Here is a 25,334-nt window from a genome sequence, read left to right as displayed (position 1 = left end):
CACGTGGGGGAATATACTTTCTTTTTATGTTATTTTTATAGTTTTTCTACTAGCACCCTCGAACACCCTCGAACACCCTCGAACACCCTCGAACAATGCGAGATATATTACATAAGGACTTACGGAGTCCTTATGTAAAGTGGTGTTCGGTTGGCAGTATAATGGAGCCACCTATTAGGGTCACGTGGGGGGAATATACTTGCTTTTATGCTTTATACTTGATATATTACGGAGTACAAGGTCACGTGGGCGAATATACCCCTATACTATACTAGTACGGCTATACGGCTACAGCAACAAGGTCGCATTGGGCTAATCACGAAAAAGTAAGTATGGTATGATTCGTTCTTTGACATGTCCAAAGGGTTCAATTTTACACATCTAACCTCCTCCTCCGCCGTAGCTCGGACATATCACTCGCTGCTTCCAAACCCTCGTCTTCAACTACCACCCACTCCTCCTCATCATCCTTATCCACATCCACCTCCTCACCCTCCTCCACCGCCACACTCTCAACCCCCTCCTCCATCTCCTCCAGTACCTCTGCCTCCACCCCCACCCCATCCACACTCTCAATCCCCTTATTCCCCATCAAGAAGTCCCCAAAATACTTGACCGCATTAAACGCCTCCTCGCCCGTCGGCACAATATGTTCTCCCGGGAGTAAAAACCCATAACTCCCCGTATCCCTCAGCTTAAGCTGATACGTATACCGTACCTTCATCTCGTGGTAGAACCAATCGATCGCTGAGCCGCCTCCACTCTCCATGCGGATTTTCCTCGTCTCCTCCTCCTTCTCTTCATCCTTCTTCTTCGTCTTCGCCGATTTGCCTTTCCCCTTCTTCTTCTTCGTAACAACACTCCCCTCACACGCCGAAGTAACCGCGTAAAACTCCCCACTCGAGATCCTTATCGCCTTCGCCAACCCCATCCCCAGCTCCTCGAGATTCTCAATCGTCGGCGGCTCGGCCTCGCAGGAGTAACTGTAGGGATACAGAACCTGCTGGGAATACGAGTGTAGATCCAACAATCCCACGAACTTCGCATTATTCTCCTTCACCTCCATCTTCGCCCACTCCGCCAGGCGATGCGCCTCAATTGCCTGGAACGGCGCAGATCCAGGGTAGCTCTCGGAACAGGGGTTAGCTTGGAACGCGGACCCGGCCCAGCGGTAGCCGAATGACCGGTCGAGGTCGAGGCCGCGGCAGAAGCGGAGGTGTGTCTGCTGTCTGCTCTTGCGCCACAAGCGGTCCGTCTCCCAGGTATGCACGTACCCGTCCGGATTCAGCGTCGGGATGAAGACCCAATCGAACTCATGGATCAACTTCGTGATAGCGGGAGACTTGCCGTAAGCCGTGATGATGGACCACGCGATGTACGTGACGGAAGATGTAGAGATCCATTCGCGCGCATGCAGGCCGCCGGCGACGATGATTGTCTTCCGCTTTTTGGTGGAAGAAGCAGGGGTGGGATGCACGCCGACGCGGAGGGCGGGGATGGAGCGGCCTTCGTAGGAGAGCCCGATGGAGGTCATGGTGACGTGGGTGGTGAACATGGAAGCTATGAGGCGCATCCAGGGGATGATGACGGAGAGGGGTTGGTAGTCGCGGAAGAAGATGTTGTCGGTTGCGCCGTCGGTTTTGTGGATGGAGGGGGTGAAGGAGGAGTGCCCTTGGGAGGGGGGGAACGGGGGGGAGGAGAAGGCGAGGGAGGGGTAGGATTGGTAGATTGATTGAGCGAGGTCGGGCATGAGGTTGGAGTAGGCGTTGTGGAGGGATTTGGGGAGGAGACCGAGGAGGGAGGGGACCTGGGGGAGGGGTTAGTATGTATATCTTTGGGAGTGAGGCCACCACGATATACTCACATCGTCCTCTGCCAACCTTATATCCGCCCAGTTATTCGTAAACTCCCACACATCAAGAAACAGCGTATCCGCCGCCTCCGCCAACGCCGCCTCTTCCTCCAACGTCGTAATGTTAAACCTCAGCACCACATCCCCCCCATACTTCGCCAACAGCGTCGCCGGAAGCTGCGCGCTCAACGGCCTCCGCTGGCTCGTCGTCGCGACCTGTCCATTCTCCTTTGCCGTCGCCGTCTCAGGCTTCGCGTTCCCGCCAAAGATCTTCTCGATCGCCGTGTCGCGCAGCCATGTCAACTGCGGGAACACGCTGTGGGAGCGGTGATACGGCGCTTTGGCGTCGCGGCCGCTGAGGGACTGTGTGCTGTCGCCGGTAGCCCATGGGACAGCTACGGTGGGGACTGGGGCGAGGGTGGAGAGGAGGAGGAGGGGGAAGAGTGAGGAGGGCTCCTGGAGGAGTCGCATCACTGCACGGTGTTGTCTCCAAGCGGTGGAGACGCAAGGGGATGGTGACCCTTTCTGGATGCGGGTTGAGGGTTGGAATCAGGGTGTTGTGATGGGGGAAGATTGTTTGGATTGTTGTTGTTGGTTGGGGTCCCAAGGCAGCGACTTCTTTGCTCTTTGGTGGCTGTTGAATTGACGATGACGATGACGATGACTATGCTTCCGATTGGGTGCGCTACTGGCGGGGTAGATGTATTTTGATCCTTCTTGGTAAGTTATTTTTCATTCTTGATGATATTTATTTAGAGATAGGATTAAATTCTTACAGCCACTCTCTCTCTTACTGCATAGGAGGAAAGGGAGAATGAGAAGGTGCTTGGAGTTGGGAATAAGCAAAAGAGTACTTCATCCCCCGCAATAGGAGTGGTGTCTTTACAAGTACCCTCCACATAAATCCCAAATCCCAAATCCCAACGACACGCGCTATTGCCTTTAGCAGCTTCCTCCTATACAATCCTCTATTTCTGTACTCCAACTCTCTCTATATCTCTCTACGCTCTTTCTCCCAAGACCTCAGTGTCAATCAATCGTTTGAAACACCATCCTCTTGTTTTTGTATTATTGATCACTTTTCCAAAACCCCTTGTATCATCACACACCACACAGCTTGCCAATATCTCTCACTGAGCTGCCCTGACGTCTGTGCGACGACGACCCTGTACACCACGCCAACCACTCGACGCACGACCGATAAACTCCTATTTGGCTCTTCCAATCCTTCCCCGCAACCTCTATCCCCAAACCCCCAAGAAACCTTCGAGGGAGCCTCCAAGTCGGCCTGGAAACGGAAACAAGACACGAAGCGAGTGGCCTGCCATGATCCGATAATCCCTTTCGCCCCTGCCCCCGTGCTCCACACCCCTCGAGATGCCCATCATCCCAGGCCTGCTGCGTCGACGCGGCCAGGCCAGCGAGACCGATCTCAACCGCCGTCACTCGCTGCTTCTCCCCAGCCCGCCAGGAGCTGCTGCGGCGGATAGCAGGGCGGGGAGACTGAGCGAGCAGCTGCCGCGCAGGGACGCTGGCGCGTCAGATTCACTCGAGCTGACGCCGCTGTCGTCCGCGCCGGCCATGGCGTTCACTTCACCGGAGGAGACGCTGCCGCTGCCGGAGGATAGGCCGGTGTCACCGCCTGTGCAGGATGCGACGCCCAGGCAGTCGGGCCGCTTCTCGATGATGAAGTTTAGGCATGCGTCTGATTCGCAGCTGTCTACGAGAGCGAGGCAGCAGGCTGAGGCTGATGCCGCCCCTCCTATGCCTAGACGTACGTTCCACCTCCCCCAATTGATTGACATTGACCCGAGCCTGTGTCTCATTGGAAGAGAAGCCACTGACGTTCGCTCGGCAGCTCCCGAAATCATCACAACGGCACCGACAAACACCGCACAGAAGAAAAAGTCGAAGCTCAAGCTTCCTGGTATAAAACCATCGGACTCTAAGCCATCCGCATTCGACGAACTGATAAAGGCATCGAAGAAGGAGAGGAGGAAGGCGCTATCCGAGGGGAACTCGTCGTCCCGTGTCACCTTCGATGAACCTGTGCGTCACAGCTCTCAGGTCCCAGGTGCAATGCCTCCGCCTTATGGAGATGATGCTGGATCGACGCTTGCATTGCCAGTCAATAGGCTGTCTGAATCTTCGAGATCTGATGGTAGCTCTGCAGACAACCATGTGTATGCGCAAACGACCACTACGATACAGACAACACATACTACGACTACGTTCTTTAGACTACCGCGGCGAAAGAAGCCCCAGCCGCTCTTTCCTTTACCACCGAAGGTAGTTCACCATGACCAGCCTAATTCGCCTTCCGTACCTGATAAGTCTGGCAACAACACTAGTCGAGCCAGCACGGATTCCGGCGCTGCGCAGACTCTACGTCTCCCGCAAGGCGCCGACGACAACGAGGGTGCCGCTCACACCCACTCTGCTATTGCTAAGGCGTCTATGCTGTTTGCAGCCCCTGGGTCACCATTAATCCGCCGCGACTCAACTGCCTCCAACAAATCTTCTCCTACTCGACGCGGTCTCAGGGGCAGGTCCTCCACTCTGACATCTCTGAGGAACGGGCAGAACGATGAGCCATTAGATACCCCACCTCTTCCGTCCAGCCGCACGTCGACGTCGACTGGCAGGAAGAGCTTCGGAGATATATTCAACTTGACCCATCGCCTTCGTCCTGATCCAATGCCTCACGCTTCAGGACAAGCAAGTCCACTCTCTGCTACTTCGAAAAATAACTCAATTCAAATCACAAGAGAGCCAATTATCATACCCGAGAGACACCAGGATGATAGCCCGGCAAAGTATCTCCTGCGGCTTGAAGAGGCTGTTAGTCGAGGCGCCGTTGCAAGTGTCTTGTCTAAAGGCAGCGATACGTTCTCACAGCAGGTTCTCCGGAGCTATATGCGTGGGTTTGGGTTCTTCGGAGACCCTATGGATATGGCCCTCAGAAAGCTTCTTATGGAGGTCGAACTGCCCAAGGAGACGCAACATATTGACCGATGCCTGCAATCATTTGCACATCGGTACCACGAGTGTAACCCAGGTATCTACGCTTCGCCTGAGCAGGCATACTTTATTGCCTTTTCGCTTCTGATCCTTCACACCGATGTCTTCAACAAGAATAACAAGAATAAGATGCAGAAGCAGGCTTACTGTAAAAACACACAGGGAGAGGGAATCTTTGACGAAATATTGGAGTGTTTCTATGACAATATTTCGTACACGCCCTTCATCCATGTGGAGGATGACCTTGATATCAATGGCGAGCGAATTGTCCAGCACATGTCGAAGAAGAAGAGTCTATTCCCTCGATCAAGTATCGATCCAATGAAGCGCCCTTCGAAAGAGCCTGTTGATCCGTACACTCTAATTATCGACAGCAAGCTTGACTCGTTACGACCTAATCTGAAGGATGTAATGAACTTGGAGGAGCACTACAGCTACCTTGGAACTGCGCTATCTCTCAATCTAGATGACTTGCAACGAACGTTCTTCAGAACGGGAGTTTTGCAGATTATATCAGCAAGGTCACGTCCTGATGCCTTCATGTCCGACAAGACGGCCATGAACCCCGAGGAGGCACATCCAGGAATCGTCGATATCAAGATCACCAAGGTTGGCTTGTTATGGCGCAAGGACCCAAAGAAGAAGAAGACGAGGTCTCCTTGGCAGGAATGGGGCGCAATTCTCACAGGAGCGCAGTTGTACTTCTTCCGCAACACAGCCTGGATCAAGAGCTTGATTCATCAACACGACCATCACGTCAAGCAAGGCAACGATGGAATTCCAGTCACCTTCAAGCCTCCGATTGAATCTTTTAAGCCGGATGCATTGATGTCAACGGATGATGCTGTCGCCCTGCTCGATTCTACGTACAAGAAGCACAAGAACGCGTTTCTCTTCGTTCGCCATGGACGCTTTGAGGAAACATTCCTGGCGGACAACGAAGATGAAATGAATGACTGGCTCGCGAAGCTGAATTACGCTGCCGCATTCCGCACAGCCGGCGTGAGAATGCGAGGCGTGGTTGGTGGGAATTATGAGGGGCAGCGAACTCGTGGGATTAGGAGGCTCGGTAGTGCGAATTCTGGACGCTCCGTGCAGACTCCTACTGGCGAGGTTCAGATTATCAGCGGGAAGATTGATCTCCAGATGGCTCAAGATATCTTGGCCGCAAGGAGAGAGATTATGATGCAGAAGATGACGGAAGCGGAGGGGAAGCTGGCTGTCGCTACCAAACAATTAGACGCTCAGCTTCGGAATGCTCGTCACTTGCTAATCCTTGCGCCTATCCAGGCAAAGACGCGGGAACAAGTAGTGTTGGCAGCTGGCCGCATGTCGGCAAAGCTGAGATGGGTCCGGATGGAGATCTGGAGGCTGAGATGTCACAGGGATATCTTGTCCATGGACTTGGATGAGGAAGTGAAGCACGGGGAAGGTGAAAAAGTAGACCCGCTACTTCCTACTGCCAATCTCTCTGGGGAATGCTTAGCCAAGCAAAACGACCGTGACAGTCACGCCGGAGTGAGCTCGAGGAACAGCGCTGCCCTCTCTCCCCAGCAAAGCTCGCAGTCTCAGCACCCAACTCCGGTGCCACAAGCTTCACCGAATGATTTCGACATCGACGATTTCTTCACCAGTCCCTCGGCAGCACAGAGCGCCTCCACTTTCCACAAAGCGCAAGCATGGGAACTCCCACCTCTGAAATTCGACGGTCCAAGGAAACAGCTATCCCCAGGCGCCGGCGCACAGCCAAGAAGCCCCGTCCTCTCCCACACATCCTCATACCCCCGGATGACCCCAACCGCCTCCGCCGATCCGCAACGCTCCGTCTCCTCCCCCCAAGAAGACGCCGGCGAAAACATAGCCCTAGAACAAGCAGGTCTCATCGACGGCACCCTCGCCTCCGACTCCATCGCCGGAGAACCCCCCACCACCAGCACCTCCGATTCCACCGAGAAAGAGAAACTCGAACGCGGCAAAATCCGGCGCAGCATCCACCGCACCCTCCGAGACGCGCACGTCCCGACCCAACACCGCAGTCGCAAGGGCAAGGACTCGTCCTCCTCCGGGACGAAGGAGGGAGAGGAGGTGGCGAGGGATGATCACCTCGCCAGGGGAACGGGGAGTTTTGTCATTCATGGGAAGAAGGCTAGTGTTATTACGTTTGGGGATGCGTTGGCGAATATGTCTGCGGAGGAGAGGATGAGGTTGAAGAAGCAGGCGCAGGCGCAGGCGCAGGAGAGGGGAACGAGCGAGTCGCCTGCGCCGAAGGAGTTTGGGAGGGAGGCGTCGCTGCGTGGTGGTGACCACCGTGGTGGTGTAGATCACCGCGGCTCGGAGGCGAGTACGAATACCGTCGCGGCACGCAGCTTTAGGGAATTGCATAATCGCCTCTCGGCCCATGCGGCGACGTTGGAGGAGGGGGGTGCGGGGAGTGATAGCGATGCGGATGCTGATGCTGATGCGGCTATGAGTATGGTGTCTGGGGAGGAGGAGGGGGTGAGGACGCCGTTGCCGGTGGTGGAGGATGTGGATGAAGATGAGGAGGGGGGGAGGTTTAAGCAGGCTGCGTTTTATACGCCGGAGGTGCCGGGGACGCCTGCTAAGGAGGGTATGACGCCTGTTAAGGGGAAGGGGGGGGAGTAGAGTTGGGTGGGACTTGACGACTGAAACATTTTTCTTTGATGTATTTTTTGGGCTGTTTTTTGGGGGGGAGCAAGACGCAGTTTTAGCGTTCAGCGAGGCGGGGGCAATGGATGCCCTGCTGATACGACGACCCTTTTCAGGGATTCCTTTTGAGTTAACTGGTATATTTGTGGGGTAGGCTGGCGCATTGGGGGGGTTGTGTTCCGATTTTGAGGGAATTGGTGGGGGAAATGTAGCGGGCCGAGGAGTATATGGACTGGGGATGGGTGTAGAGTGGCGGAGGGGGTACTTATAGATGTCGGCATGGGGTAGATGAGTTGCCATGAGCGGGATAGGGGAAGGACGATGGATTTGGCACGATATTTAGTGTAGCTACACACAGGAGGAGATGGCGGGAATAGAAGAGATTCCCTCTTGCAAAACTTTGCTCTTTTTATTGTGATTGTGTGAACCACCACTTCCTTCCATACCGTCACGCTCTATCTATAGGGAGGAAACGCAGACCCATGACCAGACGGCCAATACAAGCCCGCACTGTATAGTACGTGAGAAGTCGGAATACGACTACTAGAGGGCCCTATGCGAAGATCCAGAGGTCGCTCGTGGCTGGTTCCGGCTTGTAGAGAAAAATGGGGTAATTCGAAGTCTTTATGATACTTATAGATCACGTGCCTCATCGTGATATTTACAGGGGAGATAGCGGTTGACGCGCCTATGCGGGATGGCCCGGCGAGTGGCGCGTGGTGGGGCGGCTGGGGGGGGGGCGATAGGGTATGGATAGGCGAGGGCGTGCCTTTAGCCATCCAGCCAGGTGAATTGCGGTTCACCCTGTGACTCCAGCAACACAACAATTCACCCATTTCCTACATCTACCACCACCACCACGTTTTGGATCTGTGGTTTTGGAAAGGGTACGAGTTTATGATACATTGGTGAAGCTTTGAGAGGCCGAATCGGTCTACCTTGTCCGTCATGAACGCTGTCATTGAACGCCTTCGGGCGGCGCTGAGGAGTCAGAAGGTGCGGGGGGATGAGTATGAACAGCTTGTCGGGAGGGAGGATGAGGAGGGAGGAGCCGATGATATAACCCTACAAGAGGCACTGGCGCTGGAAGAGAAGCCGTTCTCGTGGGTGGAGTACAGTGTGTTCCTGATCCTTGGAGTCGCGATGCTGTGGGCATGGTAAGCCTCATCAATTCTACCCGCGTTCCGTGACCACATCACTGACTGACATCTCTGTGTAGGAACATGTTCCTAGCCGCCGCCACCTACTTCGCGACCCGTTTCCAAGGCAACCCCTGGATCCTCGCCAACTACCAATCCTCCATCCTCACCGTCGCCACCACCGCCAACTTGGCATCCATGTTCCTCCTCACGAACCTGCAAGCCGGCGCGTCCTACCCCCGCCGCATCATCCTCGCTCTCATAATCGACATAGTCGTCTTCACAATCCTCGCCTTATCAACCATCTTCTTCGTCACTGTGTCTCCAGGGGTGTACTTCGCCTTCCTCCTCGCCACCGTCTTGGCGACCAGCACAGCGACGGGGCTGCTCCAGAACGGGGCGCTTGCGTTTGTGGCTACGTTCGCGCATCCGAGTTACATGCAAGCCATCATGACCGGCCAAGCAGTCGCCGGCGTCCTCCCCAGCATCGCACAAATCGTCTCCGTCCTCGCCGTCCCCGAGGAGTCACCCTCATCCACCGACAACACACCCCCCGCCGTCCCCCCCCCCCAAACCTCCTCAACATCAGCATTCATGTACTTCCTCACCGCCACCTTCGTCGCCGTCCTCACCCTCGTGTTATTCACCCCCCTCGCGCGCCGCCACACCCCAACGCCTACCTCACCCACCCCCTCCGCGCCAGCGAGGAAAGTAATGTCCATGCCAACCCTCTACCGCCAACTCCCCTTCTACTCTGCATCCATCTTCCTCTGCTTCACGCTCACCATGTTCTTTCCCGTCTACACCGCGCAGATCACCAGCGTGCACCCCGCTCCTATGCCGCGGTACTTACACGCTCCCATCTTCATCCCCCTCGCTTTCCTGATCTGGAATACGGGGGACCTGCTCGGTCGACTATCAACTCTCTTCACCTCCTCCCTCCCCGCTCGTCCACGCTCTCTCTTCGCCGTCTCGCTTGCGCGCGCCATCTTCCTTCCCCTCTACGCACTGAGCAACGTCTCGGGCCGCGGGGCGTGGGTGCAGAGCGATTTATTCTATTTGCTGATCGTGCAGTTGGGGTTTGGGCTGACGAATGGCTGGCTGGCGAGTAGTGCGATGATGGGGGCGACGGGGGCGGTGGGGGAGGAGGAGAGGGAGGCGGCGGGGGCGTTTATGGGGTTTAATCTTGTGGCGGGGTTGACGGCGGGGAGTTTGCTGAGTTTTGCTGCTGTGTGAGGGGGTGGTGGGAGATGGGAGTTATTTTTGGGGGAATATGGATTTGATATGGAGCGAGTGCTTGGATTTTGATGTAGGGAGGGGAAGGGATTGGGTGTGGTGTTTGGGGGGAGGGCGTTACATTCTTGCATAGCAATTACATTTACATTGGCTATTGGCTGACTGAGCTAGATGGATAGTTCCGGCCTTGGAATAGAGATTTATACCATCCACATTTGTTTGTGAAAAGCCACATGTTTCCCATGTGTTACTAAATAATCAAAAGCCAGCCTCCCATATTAACAACCCCTTTCCCGTAACTCTATATCCTAAAAGAGAATCGCTACACTCTACCACCCTCTCATCCATGCTATTATATCCAGAGTACGAGTCTCTAGCCATTCACACCCTCCCCTTCAAATGACTCCCATACTTGGCCTCCCACGCAAAAAAATACAACAACGCCGCCAGCGGCTGCCCAATCAGTACAAAACTAACCCAAAACACCGTATTCCCCACCAACTTCCCATAATGCCCCCCCGCTTTCTCAAACGGCGCCGTGAGCTTAATAAGCGGCAACTGCGCCAGCATCCCCAGAGCCGCCACGCCAATGATATTATGCGTTGGCACGCCCACGAGGAGCTCATGCAGTACCGCCGAGAGGACGAACACCGCCACCGACGCAGCCCAGGGCGACCATCCGCGCCCGATGAGGGGCGAGAAGACGTGCCGCCTCATGAATTGGTAGACGGGTTTATTCCAGGTGCGCCAGTATGCGCCGACGCTGTCGCTGTTCCACCAGTCGCTGTAGAAGTCGCGGTCGCCGAAGCGGGTGAGCTCGGCGAGGGCGTTGAGGAAGGATTGGAAGAGGGCGAAGAAGCCGCCAAGCCATACGACGAGGGAGATGGTGGAGAGTTTCATGAGGCGCTCGAGGATGGAGATTAGTTCTAGAGAAGCCATTTTGTCGAGGGAGTTGCGGAGGAGGGGGGCGGCGTATTGGGCGCTTGCTACCCAGATGAAGACGGATAGGCCGAAGACTTCGGCGAGACGTTTGGCGACGAAGGACCAGCGGATGCGGGGGGAGCGGGGGTAGACGGGTTGGTAGACGAGGGTGGGCGCCCACCAGAAGTAGGTTAGGTTTGAGAGGGAGATGTTCTTGGGGTATGGGCACTGCGCGTAGATATCTGGTAGGGCGTCTTCGACGCGCTTGGAGGGGTGGAGGTAGGCGTGGCGCAGGTCGCGGTTGGTAAAGGCGTAGGAGGCGGTCTTGAGCCAGACGATGATGGCGTGGACTTCGGAGAGGGTTCCGATGAGGGGGTGGTGGATGTAGTAGTACACAACGACGGAGGTGATGAGGAGGCAGAGGGTTGCGTTGAGGCCGTGTAGCCAGGCGATCAGCTCCCAGGCCGTGTTGAACTTCTTGCGCTCGGCTTCGGTGGGGGTGGGTGTCTCGGCGCCGGAGCGGTTATTGCTTGCTGCGAGTTGCGATTTGGCGTGCTTGGCGGCGGCGAGCTCGATGATGTAGGCGGCGAAGAGGTGGCAGGGGATTATGAGGAGGAGCGTGGCGCCGATGAAGACGTCGTGTCGTTTGTAGTTGTGGCATCGTAGGCATATGAGAACTCCGTACTGTGTGGGTGGTCAGCGCTTATCATTTTGCTGCTGGAGACGGGCATACATACCTTGTTGAAGTTTTCAATCATCAAGCGCAGGTTTCCAACGACTGTGACACAGGCTATAAGATAGGTCCTCCATGGCTTCTCCCGCAGCAGGATCACTCACCAAGCAGGATCACCATCAGATTTCGGAATCCGAGGAAACTGGGGATCTCGGCTGCGTCATGGCTGAGGACGGTGTTCTGGGGCCGCGAGTGGACGGCTGCCACATGCCTGTATTTCTTCTTTATGCGCAGACGACGACTGACCTCTGGCACATCGATGCCTGACACATTGGCCGAGTTGATTGGCGTCTGGGCACTCTGAGCGCGGCCATTGGAAGGAGCTGATCGTTGGGTGAGGGTCGAGTTGACGGTCCTGGTATCTACAGCTGTGGCCATTGTCGGCTCGTGGGGGGGGGTTTTCATATCAAAGCTGTGTTTTGACGGGCCATGTATATGTAGTATATATACGACGGGCAGAGATCATCGACGGTCTTTATGAGCCTTTTATTTTAGAAAATAGAACATCTAGACTCGAGGGAAGGATCAAGGATCGGGAGAGATAGGAAGGATATCGAATTGGAGAAGGAGTGGGGAAGGAGGGGGAAGGCGAAGGTGGGGATGGGATAAGTAAACACGGACATGGGGAATGGGCCTTTTCGCCCGTCGTATGCTTGTTTCCTGCGGTTTTCCTGCATCATGTACAGAAAACCGATTATGCAAGAAACCGAAACAGTCGAAATAAGTGAGATAGATGGCGTATGCAGGTAGCTAGATGGATACGGTGTTTACCATATAAAACCATACTTGGATTGTTTCAATGCATGTATGTTGGAGGTATTCTTGTACCGCGATACCTTGGCATTACCTTTTTGTAGCTTGTCCAACGTGTGAAAATTGTATAATTTAGTAACTCCCGACACAGGTACTTCCGCTATACCTTGTCGTCTCCGCTGGTATGTTGTTCCGTTCCGGCCTTGTCTCGAACGACCTCGACAGCCATAAACTATATATATATAGATTGCGTCAAAGGGAATCGACTACTTCAAACAGGCCAGCTTCGTCCGAGGAGCGTGAATCAGAGGATAGAGAAGCTCCGTTCTGGCCAGCCATGCGGTAGTAACCACGACGACGACTTAAATCACCATGGCTTACGAACAGCGTGGGGAGCGTGACTATGGAACTGGCGGAGGAGGAGGAGGAGGAGGAGGAGGAGGAGGAGGAGGAGGAGGAGGAGGAGGAGGAGGAGGAGGAGGGAGAGGCGGAGGCGGAGGCGGTGGAGGTGAAGGAGGTGGTGGCTATGAAGCTGGTGGCTTTGGGAGAGGACGTGGACGACGTGAGTTACCAGCGATTCTCAATTCAACCATCTATATGCCTTCCTTTTCGGTTCTCATCCATGCGCCGTACCTGCATGCTGCCATCTTTTGTCCTTGACTATGCGCACATCTTCCTCGAGGGCATCGAGTTTTGCTTCAGACTTGTGTCTACTCTCTACGTCGCAGGTCTTCCTCTGTTACCATCAACATCAAACTAACAAAGCAACCCAGGCCCCGTCACAGACTACGGCGCGACGATGGTCCATTGGATGCAGAATCGCCAGCCGCGCTACAAGGCACGCCTCCAAGGAGAGATGGAGAGGCCGAGTCCCAGCTACATCGTCGATGTGAGTACCCGTTGCATCAACAATCCGTTGTCTAGACACCTGACACATGCTAATTCCTGTCTCAGATGCTTCCTCCCCTTGCCAGGATAGACAAGGCTGCTGATACCATACCCGCTCATCATTTACATTCTTCCCTTAACAAAATCAAGCATCCAGTGAACGTTGTGCGCTGGACGCCGGAAGGCCGCAGGCTGTTGACAGCATCCAGTAGCGGTGAATTCACGCTATGGAACGGCACGGGCTTCAACTTCGAGACCATCCAACAGGCTCACGATGTTGCCATCAGAGCGCTTTCGTACTCACACAACGGCGACTGGCTGATCTCGGCAGACCACGACGGTATCATCAAATACTGGCAGCCCAACTTCAACAATGTCAAAGTTATCCAGGGCCACGGCGACCCCATCAGAGATATGGCGTTCAGCCCCAACGATTCCAAGTTTGTCACGGCTTCAGACGACTCAACTCTTAAGATCTTCGATTTTGCAGGGGGAGTTGAAGAATCGACAATTACGGGCCACGGATGGGACGCCAAGAGCGTCGACTGGCACCCAACTAAGGGCCTGATCGTCTCGGGGTCCAAAGATCATTTAGTGAAGCTATGGGATCCTCGAACAAGCCGCTGCCTAACCACCCTACACGGCCACAAGAACACCATCACCAAGACCCTATTCGAACGGGTGCGTGGATTATGTCTCGCCACCTCCGCACGAGACCAAACAGCACGCGTCTTCGACCTAAGAATGATGCGCGACATCTGTCTCCTCAAAGGCCACGAAAAAGACATCTCAACCATAACCTGGCATCCAATCCACTCCAACCTTCTAAGCACCGGCGGCTCCGACGGCTCCCTCTTCCATTACCTCCTCGATGAACCCCATACACCCGCCGGCACCATGCCATCCACCGCCGTCTGCGACAGTCCCGACCCCGCCACAGCCCCCTCGCAAACCATCCACCCCGCCCACAAAATCCCCTTCGCCCACGACTTCGCCATCTGGTCCCTCGACTGGCACCCGCTCGGCCACATCCTCGCCTCCGGCTCCAACGACCGCCTCACACGCTTCTGGACGCGCGCGCGCCCCGGCGACTCTACAGTCTTCAAAGACCGTTACCATATCGGCGAAGCGGCTGCTGAGGCGGAGGGGACGTGGGATCGCAGGCACTGGAGGCAGAAGCGCCAGGAGGACGAGGAACAGGAGATGGAAGATGAGATGGACGGACTAGAGGATCAGAAGATGCCCGCGAAGATCCCTGGACTCCCAGGTATTCCCGGCCTACCACTTCCCGGATCCCAACCCATGATCCCCGGCATGGGCGCCGTCGCGCCTCCTCCCCAGCTACCATTTAACCTCTCTGGTCTACCGGGACTAAGCGGCAACCTCCCACCGCCCCCGCCGATGGACCCGAATAACCCCCCCGATCTCGCTACACTCACAGCTATGATGAAGAAAGCCGGTATTCCACCTCCACCTCCCCCAGGACAGGGTGGGCAATTCCCACCTCCCCCTCCCGGAATCCTTCCACCCGGTTTGTTACCACCGGGATTCACACTCCCGCCTGGATTCCCACCGCCTCCACCGGGGATGGCAGGTATGCCGGGACTTCCTCCTGGGCTGGGAAACGCACCGCCGCCGATACCGGGTTTTGCGGCCCAGAGTGCTGAGGAGGCGGGTGCGGGTGTGAGGAAGCGGGGGCCGTTGCCGAGTCAGCAGGAGAGTTTGCAGATGGAGCAGAGGAAGGGGAAGTATACGCGTGCTAGATAGTTTTGGGTGGGGTGTATGAATATAGGTTGCTAGTTGGAAAGTGTTAGGTTGAGGGGAAAAGTGTGGTGGGCTGGCAAACACCAGTGGGTAGGAATACAGGCAATGGTGCTGTTATTATGTACATCACATCTGCGGCGTTAGATACCATGGCGTTACAATCAATCTATTGATCCCACCCTTTCTTGTATCTGGAGATTTTCACACACATCTAGTGTATCTGCCTCCGTCCCCCATCTGCCATCATATTGTACAACACCCTGCCCCCCTCCCCCTCTCAATCATACACCCATCAATCGTTTGGTAATAATACACTCCCCATCGTTCCTCGCCCCCATTCAATCCCCCAGGGCACAAAACCCCCATCTAAAACACCCCCCCCCACCAGCCCCCCTCGCGCCCTCCTGCTGCACCCGCGCGATATACTGCTGGCTAACCGTGTTCCAGGCTGACATGTATTTCTCCATGCACTGTGTGAAGCACTGCTGCTCGCCGCTGCTGAAGGAGGAGCCGGGCTTGGGGATGCATTTGGCGAAGCAGTGTTCGTTGAGTTTCTGGTTGGGGGGGTTGGGTTAGCTGTGTTCCCGGGGGAGGTTGGGGATTGGGGATTGGGGGAGGAGGATGGGATGAGGGGAGGGAGGGAGGAGAGGGAGGGAATGGAAATGGACATACCTCAATCAGCTGCCTGGCGTTGTTCAATGCGGCTTCTTGACGAACTTGGTTCATCAACGCCGTCTTCGGGTCTGAGCCCGAGATACCCAGCGAGGCTCCGACGTTATCGATTGACATGATGAATGAATGTGTATTACGGGTGTAATTATAGTATTAGACGTAATTGAAGTCTAAGTTGGGTTCGTAGTAATCGTTGAAGCTGTAGTAACTGTGTGTTTGTAGATATCTAAACAGGTACACACATCAATCCCAGCCTGGAGCGAGCCAAAAGAATTGTTTCCATACCAATGATGCGTAGCCGCGGTCAGTGCGCCCGCAACCCACGCCAACCGCCAACCGCCAACCGCCGACCCTAGACCCAACTCTCAGATCAGAGAGGCCAGGTATCGCGTGGGAAGAAAGCGTCATATAGCTTGTTCGGTGAGCTTACCCCGAATATCAGAAATCACTTTACTCACCCCCCACGTCACGCCAGTACATTTTCCTCGAGTCGGTCTGCGATCGACCAATTCATTGGCATTTGTCTGCGCTCAGGGCTGTTTTCTTGTTTTTATTAGACTTTCTTTTGTGACACGAGCGGAACCTAGGCTGCTGAGACGGCGAAAGCGTCATGAGGTTCTCGACGTCGCTCGCTGCGGCATGGCTTGCTGCCTGCGTCATGGGCGAGAAGACGACGCCTGCTGAGCCGCTGGGGGAGGTGCGGTCGATTCCGGTATGTGGCATCCCATCTATCTAGCTAGAAACTAGCTTGAGACAGCTGTAACTGACACCTTTCGATAGCTTCGCACGCATTCACTGAACGCGGTACGTTTTTGGAGATGAGCGATTGGTGGGAGGGATGAGGGAACTAACGCTGCGCAGCCGTACCTGGACACCGATATGCAGAGTCGGTGGTGGGATTTTGGAGGGGATACGATTATACGGACTGATAAGTACGTGGCCTTACTTCTCTGCGCTGGGGATAGGATGATGGGAATGGTGGCATGTGGAGTGTCAGTATGCTGATTTGGAGATAGATATGTGCGATTGACTTCGGATCGTCCCTCGAGGGAAGGCTGGATCTGGTCGCGCGTTCCCCTAACCGCCACGAACTGGGAGGTATGTTCTACTCAGCTCCCCCTCCACCTCGTCACACCACAACCCCCCTCTAACACCCCGCCTTAGATCGAATTCGAATTCACCATCGACGGCGCCGGCAACCTCCACGGCGACGGCATGGCCATGTGGCTGACCCGCCAACGCATCACCCCCGGCCCCGTCTTCGGCTCAACCGACAACTTCGAAGGCCTCGGAATCTTCATCGACACCTACAAGAACAACCGCCCCGGCACCATCTTTCCCTACGTCATGGCCATGATCGGCGACGGCACCACTCCCTACGACAAAGCCCACGACGGCAAATCCAACGAATACGCCGGCTGCTCAGCTCGGGGAATTCGCGGCGCCTCGGTCCCCACCAAGGCGAGGCTGAAGTACTTCCAGGATAAGTTACTGCGCCTGGACCTCCAGTACAAGGCGGAGGATGAATGGATCCTCTGTTTCGAGAAGACGGAGCCCCCGATGCTGCCCTCTGTCGCGTACCTGGGGTTCAGTGCTGAGACGGGGGAGCTGAGCGATAACCACGATATCGTGAGCGTGACGACGAAGAATCTGTATACGGTGGGCGCATCGTCGTCGCTGCCGCAGAAGGAACAGTTGGGAAAGAAGGATAAGGGGAAGTTAGGGAGCGTGAGTAAGAAGAGTGGGGGTGGGGGGTGGGGGTGGTTCTTCTTCAAGGTGTTTGCTTTCTTTGCGGTGGTGGGGGGCGGGTATGTGGGTTACACGGCGTGGAGGACGCAGAATAAGAGGATTCATCGCTTTTAGAGGGGTGATGGGAGGGGGTGGGTTTGCACAAAGGGGAGGGGGGGTGATATGTGGTGCTGGTGCTGGTGCTGGTGCTGGTGCTGGTGCTGGTGCTGGTGGGAGAGGAGGAGGAAAACACAGTCTACACAGTCTTTTTGCTGCTATATTTTTTTGGTTCTTTGGAGGCGGGAGCTGGCTTTGTATACCAGGCGGGCGCAATTATGCATGACGAAACGGAATCAGAATGGACAGAAAAGCATATATGTTGATGTGTGTGTCTATCGCTGTGATGTATATGTCTATGCAGGCAAAGGCAAGCTTTGTTCTTCATGGAAGCGGATGTGAATGAGAAATTATTTGTATTAATGGGCTCTTATATGCGAGTTATACAGCATACTATCAAGACAACGTCCCCTTAAGCTTCCCCCTTCCACCCCTCCAAAAACAACACCCGCATACCCAAAACGCTGTATGAGCACCCCCCCCCTTTAAAACCAGAAAACACGCCCGCTGCTGCGGTTAGAATCCCAGGTCCAGGAATGCTCGCTGCCTGGCAGGCCGAGGCGTGACCTGTCATCGTATGAAGGGGATCCAGACGGCGGTGCGGATGCGGTAGTCGAAGTACTCCTGGCCAAAGAATCGGACTAGATATTCCTCTTCTCCTGTTACGGAATTAGCACCTCTCCAATCTCATCTTCACACACACATCTATAAATGGAAGGGAAATGGGAGGGGGACAGAAAGAAGGAAATAAGAGCAACTAACCAGCAATTCTCCTCTTAAAAAACACCCACAACACCACGGCATACCCCACAAAACAGACCACATTCCCCAGCACAAGCTGCGTGCCCAATCCCCACCAGAAGAAGCCGAAGTAGCTCGGATGCCGAGAGAGACTGTATACCCCCGAGGTAACGAGCTGGTGAGAGGAGGATTTTCGCGCTTGGACAATGTGGTTGAAATTCCCACCCGCCTGTACCATAGCGAGGCTGCGCACGAGCTGCCCGAGAGGAACGAGAACAAGCCCTGTTGCAAGGGTGAGTGTTCCCACCCACTCCGGGAGCGCAGGAAGTGCCCAAGCCGTCATAAAACCCGGAAGAAAAGTCGACGGCGGATACACAGCGAGCAAACACGAAACCGTCGACTCCGCCAACGCCGCCGCATGCGCAATAGTATACGCACTCCCATTCTGATTCAGCAAAAAACTTGACACCTGCACTGCCTTCGTATTATACCTCGCCGTCGTCCAAAACTCGCAGAAATGGAACACCGCCAGCGTCGCGGCAAAAAACGGTGGGCGCCAGAATGGCGAACCCTGTAGGGCGAGGACGAGAGAGAGGGCGGTGGAAAAGGAGAGCAGGGCGCCCAGCAGGAAGGCGCGGGAGGCGATGCCGGAGAGGGAGATGGGTTGGGAGGGGTAGTATTGCTTCTCGTATGCGGTGAGGGACGGGGGGGTGGGGGATAGGGAGGAGAAGGAGGGGGGGTGGCCGAGGCCGCCGTGGGAGATTTGGGCGAGTGAGTTGGTGCTGGTAGAGGAGGGGGATGAGGGGAGGATGGGGATTGTGGGTTCGCGCTGGGGGACGCCGTTGGGGACGGCGGAGGACCCGTTGACGGCGCCGTTGACTCGAGTTGCCATTTTGAGGGTGTTTGTGGTGTTGCGAGGCTGTGGGGGTGAGGAGATGGTGAGGTTGTGCATGGAGAGGACTGGATTGGGGTCGATCTTGGGGTATTTCAGGTGGACATGCTTCTTTGTCCCGTTGGACGAGCAGTGTTATATAGTGAGGAGGAGCAGCTCAACTCGTCCGAGCGAGCTGGGTGTTGTTGAGGTTTGGGATCGAGGGGTTGTAGGACAATGGCGAGGCTGAGCCAAGGATGAGACAATATCGCACCAAGCTAGTAAGTAACTCGCGCGTGTAATTCCGGAAGTTACTGACTTGACTATCGATCCGCCTCCGATGGTTATATCACAAATCATAAATCCATACAATATCACATATACAGTCTGATAGATATCTTTTTACATTCCAGAAGCAGCATTGTCCCTCTCTACCAGCCGTCCTTTTTGCTCTTCAACAACAATGGAGAATCTTAATGAAGATGAGAATCTAGCCAACATGTTACGCGGAGAGCTCTACTACGCATTTACCCCTCGTCTCACGGCGTCACGGATGCGCTGCCACCACGCCTGCGATCGCTTCAACAGTGCTGGGGAGGTTGACCGACGCCGTTTGGTAGAGCTGTGGAGAGAGTAGGCTTGGGCTTTATTCATATTATTCTATTCCAGTTCAGACAGTTCAGATGGGGGTGGGTGGTGACGTGTCTGTATTAACCCATTTTCTAGTATCCTTGGCGATAAAACCCCCCTCCCCGCCAAAGCTCCTACGCAAGAGGAGGATGATAAGCTCTTCAACGGCGATGCATGGGTAGATGGTCCCATCAAAGTCGACTATGGCACCAATACGAAGTGCACCTCCCCTTTCCTCCCCTCTCAGAGCACCCACTAACACATATATTTGCCCAGAATTGGAAAGGGCGTCTATATCAACTTCAACTGCACCTTCCTGGACACGTGCACCATCACCATCGGATCACGTACTCTCATCGGACCAAACTGCTCCTTCTTCGCTGCATCCCATCCGTTAGATCCGTTTCTGCGGAATGGGACTCGGGGTCCTGAGTTGGGGGCGCCGATTACTGTTGGGGAAGACTGCTGGTTCGGCGGTAATGTGACAGTTCTTGGTGGTATCACTATTGGTAGGGGGGTCACCATCGGCGCTGGGAGCGTGGTCACTAAGGATGTGCCTGACTTCGTTGTCGTTGCGGGGAACCCAGCGAGAGTTCTCAAAAGGATTGAAGTCAAGGCTCCGGATCCAAGGTTGGCAAGCACTGAGGGAGGGGACGGAAGCGGCGAGTAGCTGAGATGATGTAGTCGAGCTTGAGGGGTATAGATAGATCATAGAGCGCCTTGAATAGAGAAGGCGGATAGAATCAATACCAAGACATTGATCAGAGACCATACGAAGGGTATCCATGTCGACATGCGGAAGTATCCTGCATCGTAAACCGCGCCCAATCTTGACCTTTGTTAGCCAAAGTAAGCACCAGACAGAAGCCGTGGGGGACATACATCAAACCCACAATGCTCCCAGCAAGCATAGCTTCAATCCCCGCAATAACAGCATATGCGATCGGGATACTCCAGACCCATTTAAACGCGCTTTTACCTTTCCCTACTTGCATGCACACCGCGAGCGCAGCGGTTGCGATGTGGAATGCGGCGTAGAAGATGAGCGTCCAGATGAGGGTGAAGCGCCAGATGTCTTTGGTGTAATAGAGGTAGCTGGCAACTCCGGGCCTCGCATTCAATGGCCAGTACAGCGATGGGAAGGGAGGAGTTTCATAGTCGAGGGGCGCAGGGTCTGAGATGCGAGTTCTGGGAGACAGAGTAAATTGTTAGCGACGGCTGTCCTGCGAATTCGATGGATGGGTTGTTGGGCTTTCTCACTTTACCCCCGACATCGTCCCCTACATTACGTGTCCCGGTCGAGAAAGCAGCGTAATCTGCAGCTTCACGTTGTCGTAATTAGTCGTTGAATTTGATAGTTGCGATTTATTCCAAGCTCTCTGATCGGCGCGTCATGTTCTACGGCGGCCGGCCGCACCTGCATGGGTTGACAGGGAAGGCTGCTGAGCCTCGGCTGATTAGATCCGTCAACCGTCTACCATCTACCCACATTCCAAACTCTTCCATCCAAAACCCAGCCGGTCTTCACACAACACAACCACAATCGATGCGCCACGATGTCTTCAGATCGCATGCTCACGACCGTCCTCGGGGCGTACCAAAAACTCCCCGATCCCGAACTCACCAGCAAGATCCTCGGCTCCACAACCTCCCTCCTCACCACGCTCACGAACCCGCTTAACATCACGCTCCTGACCTCGCAACTGCTCGCCGCGCCCGCGATATGGGCAACGCATGCGCTGGACCTGCAGACGTGTCTGCGCATCATAAGCATATACAACACCGCCGCGATCACAGTGCTGAAGCAGGCGCAGTCCAATGACTCGAATCTACTGGGCTATCCAAGGCGTGGCGGTGGGTTAGGGCCAGATGAGTGGGCGACGGCGGTGGTGAAGGGGGCGGATGATAAGTCGCCGCGGTGGAGACATGTTCTTGCGATTGCGGGAGTGCTACTAGGGATGGGGGGACAGGGGAGGCGGGGGTTGTCGAGGGGATTGAGGATGTCGCTGGAGGGAGCGCTGATAATGGCTGCGAATTTGGCGATGGAGGATCCGAAGGAGGGGTTCTTTGTGGGGGGGGAGGCGACGCTGTTGGCGCTGAATCATACGTTTGATTTGCTGTCCGAGCAGGCGAAGAGGGAGATCAGGTTTGACCTCCTGTTGCCCATTGCTGTCGGAGCGATGGTGGGACCGTCGGGGTACGAGATGGGGCAGTTTGTGGGTGCCATCGATGCCGATGTGTGTGTTACGCCGGACAAGAAGCTAGACTGGTCGCCGTCCTCGCGCGGGTTCATGCATCTAAAGGATGTCTCTTCCAGACCTCTCGTCTCATCCATGGGCCCATTCTCTCGACTCGTCGCATACACAGTCGAGCACCTCCAATCGCCCAAGCCCAACATCCTCCACCTGGTCGAGCAACTCCAAAAGTTCTCCCACGAACTCCTCCTCCAATGGCGGCACAACAAACTCTCCACCATCGACCCCGGCGACCTCTCAACCCACCTCACCCCCACCACCTCCCAAACCACCTTCCCTACGCTCTTCCAGCTCCTCAAATCCGCCATGTTCGCCACCGTCGTGATCCTCCGCTCCGTCCTCGGCCGCGTCCTCATCGACCCCCTCCTCGCAACAGACGCCCACGCCGCCTCCCTCTCCTCCTCCGCCCTCCACACCCTCCGCTCCCTCTACTTCATCAGCTCGCGCCTCGGCACCGCCTCCTTCACCGCCTACACCTTCGTCTCCCTAACCTCCATCGACATCCTCGCGCGCTATCCGCGCCACTCCACAACCTTCCTCGAATCCATCCGGCCCTCGCACCCCGGCACTATCCCCGCACACCCACTAGACCGGAATCTAGACCTCTACTACCTCAACACCGCCGAGCACTTCCCCCTCATCCTCTCCCCCGCCTCCAACGCCGCGCTGCTACAAGCATGCACACCCTACCTCGCCAGCACCCCCTCCCCCCCCCTCCTCCCCCTCTTTGAAGCAGCACACTCCCTCACCCTCTCGGTCCTCACCGCCCCCCCAACGCCGCGCTCGCCGCATCCGCAATCCCCCCCTACGCAACCGCCCTCCTCGCATCCTTCCCCTCGAACCTTTCAGCGCGCCAGTTCAGACTGGCGTTTAAGAGTCTACTAGAGGTTACTACGCCCCCGAACCCGCTCGCGGCGTCGCATCCAGATTTACCAGATACGCTCCTCGAACTCCTCCGCTTCCGCGCTTTACACGCATCGACAGCGCTCCTACCGCAAAGCCCCCCAGCCGAAGCAGGACCGGATGGGGTGGCCGCCGCTGAAACCCCACTGACGGAACAAGCTGCCCTGACCCTCGCGCTGCTGGATGCGTTGAGTTCCCTGGCGCCGCATGCGTTGAGGGAGTGGTTACCGCTTGCTGCTGGCGCGGTTAGGGGGGTGGCGGAGGAGGGGGGGATGAGGAGGGTGTGTCAAGAACGGTTTTGGGAGGCGTTGGAGGGAGGGGAGATGGATGTTGAGAGGGGGGGGTGTGTGTGGAGTGGTGGTGTACGAGGGGGGGGCGGGAGATGGTGATGGGGAGGGGGGGAGGGAGGAGGGAGGAGGCGATGATGAGTGGTGCGTTGCAGGGGAGGGAGGGGAGGTTGTAGGTTTGGGAGGGGTGGGAGAGGGTATTTTATAGATGGTCACGGGATGGGAGGGTGGTGAGTGGTGGGAGGTCACGGGTTTGGAAGCCTGGGTGATGGGCCCAAGGCCAGCCCCCTGACCTGGTGAGTTTGCAGATCGTGGCGCGTTGAGTCATGCAGGAACGCAACGTGCTTGCTATGCGGCTCTGCGCCAAAAAAAAAACATCGCCGCCCAAAGAAGCCAGGGAAAGAGAGAGAGATCTGAAGAGAGGTTGAAAGGAAGAAAGGAAGAAATGAAGAAATGAAGAAAAGAGTTGGGAAAGAGAGAGATGCCTGTAAATTTAACTTTAAAGCGCTGTATTGGTATATAAGGGTTATTTCTAATCTAGAGTGTACATGATAATAAGAGAAGAAAATAGGCTTCTGAAAGCGTAGGTTCTAGCAAGTGTGTATGATGCAAAATACGCCCTCCCTGCTATACAATGCGCAAAAGACCTCCCCTCAACCAAACTGGGAAATCATCCAGTCGTCAGTCTGTCTGTATTCCTGTCTGAACAACGCCGCGCCACGCAAACCACTCCTGTACCAATAGTATCATCCAATTAATTCCTCGGCGACCCAGGCGCAGAAACCTGCTTCCTCTCCTCCTTCACAAACGCCTGCTGTCTCTGCGCATACTCCTTAATAACCAACGAGCACGGCGTATCAACACACAGTCTCTTCCTCCTCTGCACCGGCAACTTCGTCGCAAACTCCAGCCCACTCGCGCGCTCCACCGCTTCCACAGGGACTTCAAACTCAGCCAGGGGCTTGTCATTGGGAATCCTCGCGTTAGGGAGCACGAATGCACCGATCGCGACTTGGCCTCCTACTCTGCCGTCCTCGGCGAAAATCACCTTGTAGAAATGCGTGGGAACGGCGATATTAGGTGGGTTCCCGATGACCTCGTAAGAGACGCGCCATTTCCCGTCCGCATCGCGTTTCGGGAGGTAAAGCGGCCCCGTAACGACGCGCACAGACGGATAGCGCGTCGTAAGACGACGACAGAAATCCTCAAAATGCGCCCAGTAGTCCCGGTTAAACCCCTCACCGACCTGCGGACACATGTTCGTGAGGTAGAAAGTATCATTCACCGCCTCCTGGGACCACTTCGCATCCGCCGCCGGCACCTGGTGACCGCGATCATACCCGGAGCGGAAGTAGTCCTTCAACTTCCCGCGGAACTTCTCGGGGACGTCGGGGTCCTCGAGGAAGACGGAGGATTTGCGGTCGCCCTCCCGCGTCGCGAGGGAGGCGGGCGTGATGTGCTCAGCTACCCAGAAGGGATTCTTGGTGCGGCGGTCGAAGGAGGAGACGAGGGAGTTGCGGGTCGCGAGGTCGGCGACGGGGCCGGGGAAGCCGTATTGGAAGAGCCCTGCTGGGTCGACGGGGGCGGTAATGGCGAGGGCTCCGGGGAAGGGGACGGGTGCTGGGAGTGTTACGGAGGGAGAGGGAGGAGTTGACAGCACCGGGGGGGTTGGTTTGGTTTTCTTATCGGCTGGGGTTGCGAGGGACATGCTCGCTGCTGTGACGGCGGCTCCGGTGGCAGCGCTGACGGCAGCTATGATTGCGAATGTTGTTTTTGACATCTTGAAAGAGGGCGAGGGCGAGGGGAATAGCAGGGGGGGTGCTGTATATATATGAGAGGGAGAGGAAGAGGCAGTCACGTCGGCCAGATAGTCAGTCAGGTAGACAGATTGTTGTCGTGTCGTCGAAGGTTGGGCGCGCCACAGAGACACGACACACAGGCACGCGCTGGCTTCTGGCTGGCTGTTCTTATGTGTGGTCGTCGATGCTCAGGCTGGTGTCGCGGGCGGGTGATCAAATGCAGGGTCAGGCTTAAGTTGAGGGTTTTAGTACAGGGTCGGTAGACGCGCGTGAACTTTTTTTATTCGGCAAATGATTCATAGGCCATCACGTGACGCTTACCGCCAGCTCTTCGAAAGTGATAAGTTAATATAATTG

The 25,334-nt window shown here is 55.7% G+C and overlaps 12 protein-coding genes across 12 annotated transcripts; 6 read left to right on the top strand and 6 right to left on the bottom strand.

Moving 5' to 3' along the window:
• Positions 1–156: 156 nt before the first annotated feature.
• On the bottom strand, positions 157–2,598 carry ECM14 (Putative metallocarboxypeptidase ecm14). Its single transcript, XM_024469519.1, has 2 exons — positions 1,865–2,598; positions 157–1,807 (listed from the first exon to the last, which is right to left on the bottom strand). Exons 1-2 carry the CDS (start codon positions 2,321–2,323, stop codon positions 374–376), a joined length of 1,893 nt encoding a protein of 630 aa, XP_024322406.1. The 5' UTR covers positions 2,324–2,598; the 3' UTR covers positions 157–373.
• A 631-nt stretch (positions 2,599–3,229) lies between these two features.
• VC83_05911 (uncharacterized protein) lies at positions 3,230–7,941 on the top strand (the record flags this gene model as incomplete). The annotated part of the gene is made up of 2 exons (XM_024469518.1): positions 3,230–3,626; positions 3,711–7,941. The coding sequence occupies 2 exons, from the start codon at positions 3,230–3,232 to the stop codon at positions 7,514–7,516; spliced, it is 4,203 nt and encodes a 1,400-aa protein (XP_024322405.1). The 3' UTR covers positions 7,517–7,941.
• A 263-nt stretch (positions 7,942–8,204) lies between these two features.
• On the top strand, positions 8,205–9,915 carry VC83_05910 (uncharacterized protein; the record flags this gene model as incomplete). Its single annotated transcript, XM_024469517.1, has 2 exons — positions 8,205–8,697; positions 8,760–9,915. Exons 1-2 carry the CDS (start codon positions 8,489–8,491, stop codon positions 9,913–9,915), a joined length of 1,365 nt encoding a protein of 454 aa, XP_024322404.1. The 5' UTR covers positions 8,205–8,488.
• Positions 9,916–10,021: 106 nt separating this feature from the next.
• VC83_05909 (uncharacterized protein) lies at positions 10,022–12,386 on the bottom strand. Its single transcript, XM_024469516.1, has 3 exons — positions 11,674–12,386; positions 11,574–11,614; positions 10,022–11,520 (listed from the first exon to the last, which is right to left on the bottom strand). Exons 1-3 carry the CDS (start codon positions 11,972–11,974, stop codon positions 10,297–10,299), a joined length of 1,566 nt encoding a protein of 521 aa, XP_024322352.1. The 5' UTR covers positions 11,975–12,386; the 3' UTR covers positions 10,022–10,296.
• A 25-nt stretch (positions 12,387–12,411) lies between these two features.
• PFS2 (pre-mRNA cleavage and polyadenylation factor (CPF) complex subunit) lies at positions 12,412–15,129 on the top strand. The gene is made up of 3 exons (XM_024469515.1): positions 12,412–12,884; positions 13,096–13,211; positions 13,277–15,129. The coding sequence occupies exons 1-3, from the start codon at positions 12,695–12,697 to the stop codon at positions 14,975–14,977; spliced, it is 2,007 nt and encodes a 668-aa protein (XP_024322353.1). The 5' UTR covers positions 12,412–12,694; the 3' UTR covers positions 14,978–15,129.
• A 183-nt stretch (positions 15,130–15,312) lies between these two features.
• TIM13 (protein translocase subunit) lies at positions 15,313–15,920 on the bottom strand (the record flags this gene model as incomplete). The annotated part of the gene is made up of 2 exons (XM_024469514.1): positions 15,647–15,920; positions 15,313–15,528 (listed from the first exon to the last, which is right to left on the bottom strand). The coding sequence occupies exons 1-2, from the start codon at positions 15,761–15,763 to the stop codon at positions 15,313–15,315; spliced, it is 333 nt and encodes a 110-aa protein (XP_024322445.1). The 5' UTR covers positions 15,764–15,920.
• On the top strand, positions 15,840–17,509 carry VC83_05906 (uncharacterized protein; the record flags this gene model as incomplete). The annotated part of the gene is made up of 5 exons (XM_024469513.1): positions 15,840–16,358; positions 16,427–16,450; positions 16,508–16,578; positions 16,663–16,744; positions 16,811–17,509. The coding sequence occupies exons 1-5, from the start codon at positions 16,257–16,259 to the stop codon at positions 17,507–17,509; spliced, it is 978 nt and encodes a 325-aa protein (XP_024322446.1). The 5' UTR covers positions 15,840–16,256.
• A 388-nt stretch (positions 17,510–17,897) lies between these two features.
• On the bottom strand, positions 17,898–19,383 carry VC83_05905 (uncharacterized protein). Its single transcript, XM_024469512.1, has 2 exons — positions 18,254–19,383; positions 17,898–18,150 (listed from the first exon to the last, which is right to left on the bottom strand). Exons 1-2 carry the CDS (start codon positions 19,182–19,184, stop codon positions 18,062–18,064), a joined length of 1,020 nt encoding a protein of 339 aa, XP_024322447.1. The 5' UTR covers positions 19,185–19,383; the 3' UTR covers positions 17,898–18,061.
• A 183-nt stretch (positions 19,384–19,566) lies between these two features.
• Positions 19,567–20,403, top strand: VC83_05904 (uncharacterized protein; the record flags this gene model as incomplete). Its single annotated transcript, XM_024469511.1, has 3 exons — positions 19,567–19,736; positions 19,830–19,952; positions 20,010–20,403. 3 exons carry the CDS (start codon positions 19,567–19,569, stop codon positions 20,401–20,403), a joined length of 687 nt encoding a protein of 228 aa, XP_024322448.1.
• A 38-nt stretch (positions 20,404–20,441) lies between these two features.
• VC83_05903 (uncharacterized protein) lies at positions 20,442–21,210 on the bottom strand (the record flags this gene model as incomplete). Its single annotated transcript, XM_024469510.1, has 3 exons — positions 20,994–21,210; positions 20,616–20,921; positions 20,442–20,562 (listed from the first exon to the last, which is right to left on the bottom strand). Exons 1-3 carry the CDS (start codon positions 21,005–21,007, stop codon positions 20,442–20,444), a joined length of 441 nt encoding a protein of 146 aa, XP_024322354.1. The 5' UTR covers positions 21,008–21,210.
• On the top strand, positions 21,211–23,280 carry VC83_05902 (uncharacterized protein; the record flags this gene model as incomplete). The annotated part of the gene is made up of 2 exons (XM_024469509.1): positions 21,211–22,844; positions 22,874–23,280. The coding sequence occupies exons 1-2, from the start codon at positions 21,290–21,292 to the stop codon at positions 23,278–23,280; spliced, it is 1,962 nt and encodes a 653-aa protein (XP_024322378.1). The 5' UTR covers positions 21,211–21,289.
• Positions 23,281–23,391: 111 nt separating this feature from the next.
• Positions 23,392–25,261, bottom strand: NUC1_2 (nuclease). Its single transcript, XM_024469508.1, has one exon. The coding sequence runs from the start codon at positions 24,956–24,958 to the stop codon at positions 23,933–23,935; it is 1,026 nt and encodes a 341-aa protein (XP_024322379.1). The 5' UTR covers positions 24,959–25,261; the 3' UTR covers positions 23,392–23,932.
• Positions 25,262–25,334: the final 73 nt, after the last annotated feature.

Source organism: Pseudogymnoascus destructans (assembly GCF_001641265.1).
Source record: "Pseudogymnoascus destructans isolate 20631-21 unplaced genomic scaffold scaffold_16, whole genome shotgun sequence".
Taxonomy (NCBI): domain Eukaryota; kingdom Fungi; phylum Ascomycota; class Leotiomycetes; order Thelebolales; family Thelebolaceae; genus Pseudogymnoascus; species Pseudogymnoascus destructans.
This window is presented reverse-complemented; position numbering and strand designations above follow the sequence as displayed.

Coding starts and splice junctions, on each gene's coding strand:
- ECM14 (XM_024469519.1), bottom strand. CDS start 2,323: ATGCGACTCCTCCAGGAGCCCTCCTCACTCTTCCCCCTCCTCCTCCTC. Junction 1,808..1,864: donor TAAGGTTGGCAGAGGACGAT/GTGAGTATATCG, acceptor CCCCTCCCCCAG/GTCCCCTCCCTCCTCGGTCT.
- NUC1_2 (XM_024469508.1), bottom strand. CDS start 24,958: ATGTCAAAAACAACATTCGCAATCATAGCTGCCGTCAGCGCTGCCACC.
- VC83_05909 (XM_024469516.1), bottom strand. CDS start 11,974: ATGAAAACCCCCCCCCACGAGCCGACAATGGCCACAGCTGTAGATACC. Junction 11,615..11,673: donor TCTGATGGTGATCCTGCTTG/GTGAGTGATCCT, acceptor CCTGTGTCACAG/TCGTTGGAAACCTGCGCTTG. Junction 11,521..11,573: donor TGATTGAAAACTTCAACAAG/GTATGTATGCCC, acceptor CCACCCACACAG/TACGGAGTTCTCATATGCCT.
- PFS2 (XM_024469515.1), top strand. CDS start 12,695: ATGGCTTACGAACAGCGTGGGGAGCGTGACTATGGAACTGGCGGAGGA. Junction 12,885..13,095: donor TGGGAGAGGACGTGGACGAC/GTGAGTTACCAG, acceptor AAAGCAACCCAG/GCCCCGTCACAGACTACGGC. Junction 13,212..13,276: donor GTCCCAGCTACATCGTCGAT/GTGAGTACCCGT, acceptor TTCCTGTCTCAG/ATGCTTCCTCCCCTTGCCAG.
- VC83_05905 (XM_024469512.1), bottom strand. CDS start 19,184: ATGCACAACCTCACCATCTCCTCACCCCCACAGCCTCGCAACACCACA. Junction 18,151..18,253: donor TTTTAAGAGGAGAATTGCTG/GTTAGTTGCTCT, acceptor ATTCCGTAACAG/GAGAAGAGGAATATCTAGTC.